The sequence below is a fragment of the Lynx canadensis genome, chromosome C1 (genome assembly GCF_007474595.2).
Source record: "Lynx canadensis isolate LIC74 chromosome C1, mLynCan4.pri.v2, whole genome shotgun sequence".
NCBI lineage: Eukaryota > Metazoa > Chordata > Mammalia > Carnivora > Felidae > Lynx > Lynx canadensis.
Genome location: NC_044310.1, coordinates 201915048 through 201925952, shown reverse-complemented (window position 1 = coordinate 201925952; position 10905 = coordinate 201915048). Strand labels below are relative to the sequence as shown.

At 58.1% G+C, this 10905-nt stretch overlaps 1 protein-coding gene across 1 annotated transcript in view; it reads right to left on the bottom strand.

Annotated features, from left to right (window-relative positions):
* Window positions 1-9653, bottom strand: part of RUFY4 (RUN and FYVE domain containing 4) — a 31132-nt gene extending 21479 nt beyond the window's left edge. Inside the window, exons 1-10 of the mRNA XM_030327643.2 lie at window positions 8797-9653; window positions 7314-7462; window positions 7078-7184; window positions 5487-5612; window positions 5068-5174; window positions 4582-4725; window positions 4053-4116; window positions 3370-3510; window positions 2336-2965; window positions 1468-1574 (exon numbers count right to left, since the gene is read on the bottom strand). Of these exons, the coding sequence (XP_030183503.1) occupies window positions 1468-1574; window positions 2336-2965; window positions 3370-3510; window positions 4053-4116; window positions 4582-4725; window positions 5068-5174; window positions 5487-5612; window positions 7078-7184; window positions 7314-7353 (1466 nt within the window). The 5' untranslated portion in view covers window positions 7354-7462; window positions 8797-9653. The remainder of the gene's footprint in view (window positions 1-1467; window positions 1575-2335; window positions 2966-3369; window positions 3511-4052; window positions 4117-4581; window positions 4726-5067; window positions 5175-5486; window positions 5613-7077; window positions 7185-7313; window positions 7463-8796) is intronic.
* Between the last annotated feature and the right edge of the window lie 1252 nt (window positions 9654-10905).

Below are 10905 nucleotides of genomic sequence, written 5' to 3'. Positions count from 1 at the left end.
TTTACAGATTGCTTTCTGCACTAGAAGGTAAGCTCCACAAGGACAGGCATTTGGTCTGTTTTGTCCGCAAGAGGATTTCTGGCACACAGAACAGGCCTGGCGCAGCTCTGAGTATCTGTGGATAATGGACTGGATGACAGGTGGAGAATAGTCGGGGCTCCCCCAGCTGAGGGAGCAGCCTGGGCCTGGTTGTCTCCTTGGAGCCTCCCAGCTGCTTCCTCCAGCCTGTCTTGATTCCCAGAGAAGGCCTCTGGGTGGGCAAGGCCTCTGCATTCACCTAGGGCCTGAATCATGGGAATCCTTGCTGACCAAACCGCCAGGCTCAGCTGAGTGTCTGGTGGGAGGAGCCCCTGGGGGCCTTTTTGGGTTGGTTTCCGGGCCTATAGTGTCTCTCAGCCTTTGAAACAAAGAGTCAGTAAACCGCTCCATGATTCAGTCTGAATCACCCAGGCTCTGATGGGGTTCAGGCTGGTGCCTCTGGCCCTGGGGCAGGTGTCAGCCATGTGCAAGAGTCAGGGGCAGGTGAACTGACTGGGGCACACAGAGCTAAGGGAGAGAGGGACAGAGAGACCAAGTCAGACCAAGGAAGATCTTTGCATAGCAGAGGTATTTTTTAAAATTATGAAAGAGAAACTCGGACACCGAGAAAGTGTTCTCTGGGCCCTTGCAGTTAATGTAATGACAGGAAGTTGGAGAAGGTGGAGGTGAGAGTAGCTGAGGGGGAGGCAGAATGAAATAAATACAGGCACTCAAAATATTGGCGGAGGGCCCGTCTTTAAGCCCACAGGTTCTGGAATCATCTACCAGGGTGTAGACCTCAGCTCCTCCACTAGTGACACTGGGTGAATTGTGTGGCACCTTTAAGCCTCAGTTTTCCTATCTATACAATGGAAATTCTTAGAGAACTTATCTTATAAGTGTGTTGGGAAGAAACGCCTACAACAGTGCCGGGGACATAGTAAACGCTCAGTACGTGATAGTTACGATGATGATTATGCATTAAGAGAGTGAAAGAAGACTGTGCAACAGGGAACAGGAAAATGAGAGACAGAGGACAAGAGGAAAGGTGGACACTGAAGGGGCAGGAGTGTGGAGGGGCGGGGAGGGAGACTGGGAGAGAGGGGAATGGCAGTGGAAGAGGCAGCAGAGAGATAAAGGCGAGTGTGGGAGGGGAGGGAGGGACAGGAGGCATGCACCCCTCCTGCAGGCTGTTGGGAAGGCCAGTGAGGGAGGGTCTGCCAAGGGGAGGGGAGGGGTCGGTGGGAGCTCCTCCAGGAGCCCCAGGAGTAGTGCCCTGAATGCCTCAGTGTCTCGAAGCTGTGCCCAGCACAGGGCCTGATGTACCAGAGATGCTCAGAAGCCGCTTGCTGGTGTGACCATGAAGGTGAGCGGGCGCCGGGGAGCGCCTCCTGTCCTGCTGGCCTCTGCTGCCCACCTGGCAGCAGTTGCCAAGGTTGCCAAGGTTACCTGCTGAGCCGCTCCTGTAGTGTCCGCAGCTCCCCTTCCTTCTCCTTCAGCAGCTGCTCCTGGTGCTGCGCCCGCTCCTCGGTCTTCCGGAGCCCACGTCTCAGGCTCTTGGGGGTGGGAGGTAAAGGAAAGGAAAGGGAAGCTGAAGGAGGAGGGCAGAGATCCCAGCCCCGGGTGTGACCTGACAAACATCCCCATGAGACCCCAGGGCCATGCGAGATAGCCCTTGGGTGGAGGGCTGGACTGAGGACAGCACTGGGAGCTGAGAAGCCCGGCTCTGACTGCCCCTGGGAGAGGATGATGATCACAATTCAAGAGAGTGAGAGGGGACTGTGCAACAGGAACAGGAAAATGAGAGACAGAGGAACAGGTGAAAGATTTCTTCCTTTGCTGAGGGATGAAAGTTACAGAGCTCAAGGATACAAAGAAGGCGGAAGGAAGGCTTGAAATTGATCTTGGGGATCTCCAGAAGAAACATCTACAACCAGAGCCGCTTGGTGGGATGTGCAACAGCAGAACTTAGACATTGGTGGGAAATCCGCCAATAATGAGGGCTAGCGAACTTGAGAACCTGTCATTGCCCCCAAAGAACTGTTTGGGGACGGGGGGCGGTCTCAGACTCCAGGGCCTGCAGGAGCCAGGCAGGTAGTACTGGTGAATAAAGTGGGCTTGCCGTGAGGCCGTAGGGAGAGGCAGGGACTGTGGTGACCTGAAGAAGACCTTCTCAGAGAATAATAACCCTGTGCAGACCAGTCAGAATTATCTGTGGGCTGGAACGCACCCCTCCCCCCGGACCACTGAAGACTCCCACCTGGGGGCCAGGTTAGAGAGGGGAAAGGAGACAGGTACAGAGCTCAACTGCTCTCACCTTGACCACATCCTGCAAGGCCACTTCTGCTTGCTCCTTCCTCCTGGTCACACTGGTCTCTCCTGTTTCCTCTTGTGGTTTCTCTGGGGTGAAGTCTTCCTTTGTTCCCAGGCCCCAAAGGACCCCGGGCTCCCCTGGAATGCTAGGCACCTCCCACTCCTGCTGGTTCCCTGACATTGTGTCCTCTATTGTCCCTGTAGGGCTGGAGGCCAGTAGCCTATGGACATGACCCTGTTCTGCTCCCCCTTCATGAGTCCCCTCCGCACTGGGAAGAATCCTTCTGCCCTTGGCCTCTGTGCCTATCACCTCCTTTGGAGCCCCCTCAGGCCCCTCTCCCTGTCCCTGGATGCTGGGTGTTGAAATCTCCAGGCAGATCCCAGTTCTTGGGGCTCCTTTCTCCTGGGCTTGCTGAAGTTCCTCCCCTGCTGGTTCCCACATGCCCTGGGAGGACCTGAGGCTCCTGGGATCTTCTCTTTTCTTTTCCACAAAGGGAGGAAGGTGCCTTTGTTGCTGGGACCTGGGGAGTCCAGCTAACCAGTCTTCCCTGGGTGCATCTTGCAGACAGCTGGTTTGGCTAGTGTGCAGCTCCTCTGGCTGGACTGCTGTGGGGTTTCCATGTGTGGCTGAGATCTGCAGAGAAGCCCCAAAGCCATCACTGCTCTCAGCACCAATTTGCCAACCAGGTGGGTGGGAGAGGCCACAGACCTAATCCAAGGAACTTACTAAATCTAAAGGAATATTGATTCAGGGCCCAGGAATCAGAATGTTAACATCGCCCCAGGTGGAGGGGAGGCCCCAGCTTTGATCCTGGTCAGGGAGCAGTAGTGCTTCTCAGTGCTCTTTTCTGTCCCCCCCTCCCTGCCTCCCCTGCGTCTTCTGCAGTGATCTGGTTTCTACTTCCCACCGTCTCCTCTGACCCTGCCCCCTGAAATTCTCTGGGTCTCAGTTTTCTTGTCTGTAAAATGGGAATAATAACGCCTGCCTTGCAGAGTTGTGGTGAAAGCTTAAACAGACCGACAGCAGCTAAGGGTCACCTCTCCTGAGAAGCCGTCTCCAGGCTCCCCTGTTCCTCCGTGCATGGCTGCATCACCGCACTTAACAGGTGGCGTTGCAGTGTGTTCCCCCTTCTGGGCACAGGCTGAGTCCTCACGGTATCCGTACCTGGTGCTAGGAAGCTGGTGGAGTGTAGAGTGAGATTGGGGAATGACAATGGCCATGAGCTACCACTTACGGAGCACGTGGCCAGGGGCCTTGCTCTGTGCCACACGCAGGCTGTCTCTACACTTCCTCACAATCACCCTGCAAGGCAGGGCAAGTACCTTGCCAAGGGCCTTGGTTATTAGGGGCAGAGCTGGGATTTGAACCCAGAAACCTGACTCTTCAATCTCTCCAACTGAATGAACTGAGACGTTTGCAAATTGTCCAACGGAGGTTGTTTCCTTGATGTGCATCCTACACGCTTCCGGTTACCCTCCCCACCGCCTCCTCCTCTCCTGGGCCCCATGGCTCCCGCAGATGGTGCCAGTGGCCCCCTTCTCTCCCCGATATCCTCACCACCTTAGGACTACGAGCCCTTTCTTGTCCTGTGGCTACCCAGTCCCCAGGTCTACATGCCGGCCTCTCTGTCTGTCTGTCTGTCTCCTCAGCTACTGCCTATCCTGTGGGGCCCAGCAGAGACGGAGAAGAGGCAAATCAGAATGAAGTTGGGCAGAGGCACCTGCTTTGGGGAGTCTTTGGTCTTTCTGGGTCTTCTTCCCTGGGTCCGGCTGGGGCAGCAAGACCTGCAAGGGAAGGTGGCAGGGGGACCACGGGCCTCTTTCCAGCAGTGGTCGTGGTGCTCAGCGGCAGGACATCCCATCTTTCCATCCACCCACTCATTTCGCTTCCGCTCCCGCCTTCCCACCTCCCCACCCTTCCATCCTCATGTGTGCATCCCCCTCTCCATCCATCCACGAGCCTTGCCCACCACTCGTCCTAACAGCCACCATGCGCTTGTCCTTCTAACCCTCCACCCCAACCATCCAACGACTCTTTAGTGAGTGTGCAGTCTATGCAGCATCATGTGACAGGACAGATCGTGCCGGGAAAATAGAAGTCTGGGGAGGTGGAGAATCAGAGGCTCAGACAGCAAGGAGGGAAGAACTGATGGGACTGGAGGCTGAGTTTGGAGCTTGCTTGGGATGCGTGGTGGTCAAATGGCAGGAAGGCACTGAAGAGAGGCTTCCCTTCAAGCTAGACGCACTCACTCTGAGAACATGGGCCAGGCTTCATCTAGGTCCGGCCACCGCAGGTTCAAGTCGAAGGTCACTCCATTGAGAGCATAGAGAGAATCCAGGAGGTCTTCCCGGAGTTCAGGGCACACCAGAGGGCTCCGGGGGCCATACCATTCCCTGTGTTATCGGTAATCAGCAGACTTGGCCTTTGGTACTTGGCCTTGGTGCTGTGGCCGCCCCCGCCCCCAGGGCATCTTCCTCTGCTATACACCACCATGGATTGGTTCCCCAAGCAGGGCTGTGGCCCTTGGGGAGCAGGGCTTAAGCATCATGGTGCTGCGAGGACTCCTGGGTTCTGACGCCCCCTCTGCCCTTTCTTCCTGGACTTTTCCCTCATGGCTGTCATTTTAGTTGTCCTTGATATTAATCCATCCATTTGGGGGGCAAAGAGGCATCTTTCACAAGGGACAGACAGTAGACTCAGAGGGTGTCAGTAGGATCATGTCCCAACAGCCCCACCTGGTGAGCTCGGGGTTCAGAAGGCAGAGCTGCAGGGACTCGGCCAGCTGTCCGTGGGCTAGGCAGAAGCGGATGAAGGCACGGCCTTTTGCTAGAGAAGTCTTCAACTGCAGGGTGCACAGGGGGCGAAATGGTGGGGAAGAGGTGGGGAGGTGGGGGCGTGGTGTGGTATTAGATCAGAGGGAAGTCGGCCAGGACAGAGAGACAGGATGGGGACTTGTGTTGTTTGGGAACGAAAGGGGTGGCTGGAGGGCTGCTGAGGGCAGGGCTAATGAGACACGAGGGCCGGGTGAGGGGTCTGTGGTCAGTGGAGCGGGCATGGATGAGAAAGGGGCTCCCAGAGGCCATCCCCATCAAGGGCCTGGTGGCAGGACCCCCTCATGCTGAGGCCAGTCTCCCTGCCAGCTGGCTCTGGATACCTTGTCCTGTGAGCAGACGAAGCGGGCCGGCTCCGTGCTGCCCCGCTGTTGCCGTAGGCCAGAGCAGAGGAAGTCCCAGTAATCCTTCCGAGGCCTCAGGAGGCTCTTCTGCTCTTTCTGGTCAAACTGGGAGCAAGACCAAGGAAAGGAAGGCATGGAAATGTTTCCTCCCGGAACCCACCTTGCATTCCAGTACGCTGAGAATGGAGGGGAAAGGGCTACTGCAGACAGACCTGGCTTCAGGGGCTGGCTCTGCCCTCAAAGGCTGTGTGACCACGCTCAAGGTGCAGGACCTCTCTGAGCCTTTGGTATTCTCATTCATTCATTCCAGTAATACTTACTGAGCACTTACTATGCGTCAGGCTTTGCTCTGTGCCCTGGGAATACAGCAGTGAGCAAACTGACCTCATGAGCTTATACCTTGGTAGTGGAGACAGACAACGTGCAGAGTAAGTAGAACATATAGGATGTTAGATGGTGCTGACTGCTAAGGAGAAAAATAGAGCAGGGAAAGAGAATAGAAAGCACGTGGTATGTGCACACGTGTGTGTATGTGGTGTGTGTGTGAGATGTGTGCGGGGTGTGTGATGTCTGAGAGCGTGTGGTGTGTATGTGTGTGTACGTTTTAAAAAATTGTATTAGGGTGGCTAGAGAGAGCCTCACTGAGGCGATACTATTCAAAGTCCAGATCCAAAGGAAATGAGAAATTGTGCCATTCAGATTTCTGGGGGAGAGCATTCCAGGCAGAGGGCAAGTGCAAAGGCCCTGAGGTAGGTGTATGCTTTTGGAAGATCAAGGAGGTCAGTGTGAATGGAATGCAGCAAATGAGGGGGGTAGACTGGCAGAAGATTCACACATGCATCCTACCAACCTCACATGTACACTCACACCACACACATGTGCATAACATGCAGAGAAATAGGAAGGGTATGTGCGCGTATGTGGGGCTGGTAAGGTCATCCAGCACCTCAGGGGGTTAGAATGAGAATTTAAGGGGCACCTGGGTGGCTCAGTCGGTTAAGCATCCTCCTTCGGCTCAGGTCATGATCTCACGGTTTGTGGGTTCAAGCCCCGCGTCAGGCTCTGCGCTGACAGCTCGGAGCCTGGAGCCTGCTTGGGATTCTGTGTCTCCTACTCTCTCTCTCTGCCCCTCCCCTACTTGTGTGCATGTGCTCTCTCTCCCTCTCTCTCTCTCAAAAATAAGTCAATAAACATTTAAAAAGAAAAGAATGAGAATTTAATAAGGTGGGGCAAGAGAAGGGCTTTGCCCGGCCCTTGGTAAGTGCTCAACAAAAGCGCCAGCAGCAGAAAGGTCCAGCCCTAGGACATCTCAGCTCTGAGATTTCAGTCCTCAGAGAAAGGTGGCTGCCCTACCCCACCCCACTCCGCCCTGCCCCAGCCTCCTGTCCACCTCGTGCCCCAGGCTGCAATGTCAACCTCCAAGGGTGAGGTTAGATGTCGGGAAGGGCTTGCTGACTCTGAGGGTGCTGAGGCGGCCAGTGGCTCTTCCTGAGTATCTGGGAAATCCCTGCTGGTGACCTGGGCCTGGAGACAGCGGGGTGGGAAAGGGGCGGGGAGGGGGGGTGGTCACCTGTAGTAGCAGCTCCAGGCAGCCACAGAGTCTGTGCAGCTCAGCGCTGGCATCTGTCACTGGAGGCTGCCCGCCAGGGTAGCCCTGGAGGATGGCGGAGACGGCAGCTGCAGGGGCGGGGGCGGGGGGATGGTGGACATCAGGCAGTAAGTAGTGAGGGCTCTGACGGAGGGGCTCCCGAGAGCCCTCACCTCTCTCCCAACTCAATCCCAGAAAATCTCTCAGGACACACTCACCTTTCAGGTTCCTGGTGAGGATGGCCCCTTCCTCTGCCATGAGTATTTCAAAATGATGTGATTCTTTGTGGCTCTGCAGGGTCAGTCCAGGAAGGAGCCTCCCGGCTCAGCTGACCAGTGGTCTCCTTATACAGAGGAAGAATCAGCGCCTAGGCCAGGAATGGGAAATATCTTGAGTCACACAGTGAGTCAACTGGTAGGATAGACACTTGGGCTCTTCCTCATAGGCCAGCATGGGAAGGGGATGGTATGGGCCCCACAACACCAAGGGAGCAGTTCCTGGGTGCTAGGCCCTATGTTCTGTGCCTGACATCTTTGTCTTGTTCAGTCCCCATAATAACCTAGGAGGTCATTAACTCCATGAAAATTGTTTTTAATGTTTATTTTGAGAGAGAGAGAAAGAGAGAGAGAGACAGAGAGAGAGAGAGATAGAGAGAAAGCGTGAGTGGAGGAGGGGCAGAGGGAGAGAATCTCAAGCTGCCTCTATGCCCAGCTCGGAGCTGGACTCAGGGCTCGATCTCATGACTGTGAGATCACAACTGCGAGATCATGACCTGAGCCGCTATCAAGAGTTGGAAGCTTAACTGACTGAGCTACCCAGGCCCTAAGTGGAGAAGCTAGAGTTTGAACTCAGGTCTGGGTGTCCACACACAGGGCAACCTGATGTGAATGACCCTGTGAGGACTCACGCCATGAGGACACTGGGCTGAGGGAAGGTCACCCCTCTCTGCCACAGGGAGCCTTGACAGAGCAGTCATCATCCTTGAGGCGCACATTCATCCTTTCCTGGCCCCCAGCTGAGTGGAAAATGTGTGTTGTTTGAGGAAAGGGAGGCAGAAGTAAAATGAGGCCCTAGAGCTGGGACTGGGCCAGAATGCTGGGTGTGTGGGGGGGGCAGGGCACCTGGTTTTAATCCTGTGGTTCTCCCCCGCCAGGGGATCACAGCCTTTCTTCCCCCGTGGGTCCTGGGGCTCAGAGAGGAATACCGTGGCCGCTGGGGGCCAGTGGCTTATCCTGATGTCACCTGGAATAAAGACCAGTCATGGGAAACCCCAGGGGTCCTGTGTCTCAGACCATAGTTGCTGGAATTCGGGGGTGTGGGTAGGAGTAAAGAAACAGGGGACACAGTGGAGGGAGAAGGGGAGGGAAACAAAGGTAGACGAGGGTGGAGGGTGGAGATGGTGCTCAGGAAACACTGAGCTGGACGTTGAGAGCCCTGGGTCTTCATCCTGACCCTGCTACTAACTCACTGTGTGGCCTTAGGCTTATCATTTGCTTTCCCTGGGCCTCAGTTTCCCCATCTATAGACCAAGGGGGTGGACTGAGGGTTTCTGCACCCCCTTCCAGTCCAGATCCATTTTGAACTCCATGAACACCTAGATGTGCCTGATCGTCTCTCATTTCTATCCAAGTGTCCCTGCCTCTCGCTCCCAGCATTGCCCCATTTCTCCAGCCACCCCTAGACCCCTTCCCTGCTACTCACCTGGGAAGGCCTGGCTGGCTGGGAGACGGAGAGCCGGCACTGCAGCCCGAGCCTGTCACTTGTGACCGTGGGTCCCGCGCAGCCTTTCCCAGAGTGCAGCCTGGGAATTGACTCAGGCCCAGCCCAGCAGGAGCAGGAGGAGCAGAAAATCATGGGGGACATGTGGGAGAGGCGGGATCCAAGGCACCAGGGCAGAATGGGTGAGCTGGGGGATGGTACCCTTCGGGCAGATGGGGTGGCAGATTCACTTGTTGGCCAGACACCAACTCACCCAGAGCCATAGCGGCAATTGCCCCTATATGCGAGTTTCCTTCCCTTTCTCAACAGGGTCACTGGCTCTTGCCTTTCTTCCTTGTCGCCACCAGGCGGCACAGAGAGGCTGTGATTGCTGCTCTACCAGAAATTCTGTCTTTTCGAGCCTCGGTTGAACTGCGGAGCAGGTGGGGAGGAGGAGGACAGGGTCCCACCACGTATCTCCCTCCCCTTCCCCACCTCAGTCTCCGGGTCACCAGCGCCATCCTGCTCCGCCCCGCACTCACCCCTAGAAGAATGGAAGTGAAGCCACTGTGAACCCGGGTTCACAGCTGGGTTGCCCGGGTGGGCCGTGTTCTCCCACCCTGGCTGTGCCCCGCCTCCTCGAGGCCGGGGTCTTTCCACCTCCGGGTCCTCATTTTTCCAGGCTGGGATGCCCCGAGGGCTAGTATTGGGGGCCGAGAACAGAGGGGCAGGCACCTGCGAAGACTACTGTTTCACAGACCTCAGGAACCTCCTGGAAACAGTGGCACTCGAGGTGGCCGAGCCCGGGTCCGCCGTTCCGCCGCGGACTTCCTGCCCGTCTCTCCCTCTCTGGGACTCGGTCTCCCCGCGCAGAGGCTCCGGCCCCCCTCTCTGTCCCCCGTGTCCCCGTGTCCCCGGTCTCTCCCTCACTGCTTCCTGCCTCTCCTTCGCGCCGTCGGTCTTCTTCTCGCCCTCCCCAGACTCGGCCGGCCGCCGCCCGGGCCCCCGAGACCCCGCCGCCGCCCCTCCCCGCGCCCCCGCGTCCCCCTCCGCCCCTGGCTGCGTCCGGGCGCCCGTGTCGCCGCCCCTCTCCCGGCCCGCACTCCCCGGCCGCCAGGCGGTGCGGGCCCAGAAGGCTCCGGGCGGGGACGCGCCGCCCCCCCCCCCCCTCCCGACGTGCGAGGCTCCCCGGGCGGCGCGGTCGCCAGGGCGGGGGGAGGGGGCCCGGCTGCCCCCGCGCCCGCGTCCCCGCCCCCTCCCCCCAGCCGGGCGCCCGGCCGGATGGGCTGCACCGTGAGCCTGGTGTGCTGCGAGGCGCTGGAGCCCGGGCCCCCCTGCGGCCCCCAGCCCCCGGGGAGCCCCCCGGCCCCGGCGCGGGCCGAGGGCTGGGAGCCGGGGGCCTCCGGCCGCGCCGAGAGCCGGCGGCTGCTGCTTCAGGTAGGGCGCTGCGGGGCGGCTGCGGGGGAGCGGGTGGCGGTGGCGGGCAGAGCCCCGCTCACCTGACACAGGTAGGGAGCCACGCCAGGGGAGCGCCTGTCAGTCGCCTGCCAGAGCCGGCTGCCCCCGGGGGCGCCGGTCGGGGCCGGGACCGGGTGAAGGGGCCGCGAGCCGGCCTGAGGTCCCTCCTGGGTCTGTTGTGTCCTTGGGAGGAGGCGGATGTCGGACGTGACCCCCTTAAAAGGGCAAATGGTTCAGGTGAGGTTTAGGAGCCACCCAAGTTGGGCAGGGCTGGGAGTGCTGGGGAAGGGCACCGAAAGAGTTTGATTTCCCCTGAGCCGATGCAGAGTTGACTGTGTCCCGGGGTAGCTGTGGCTGTTGTCCCTGACTTCTGTAGGCAGGAGGGAGGGGGCCTTCTGAACCAGGGAAGGCCCCGCCAGAGCAAGGACTGACCTGAAGATGATATGGGCAGCTGGACCCTCACCCCTGCGTTCTCTGTTTCTGGTAAGTCTTGGAGCCTCTCAAGTGGGCAGCTGACCCAGAGGGATGGGGATAGGCTGGTGCGGGAGGCAGGTGTTTGTTCTGGACGAGGCGTCTGTCTGGGAACCACCAGGCCCCCATAGGTGTGGGCGCTAGATTTCTCCAAGGAGGAAGTGAAGGACAAGGAGATATTTG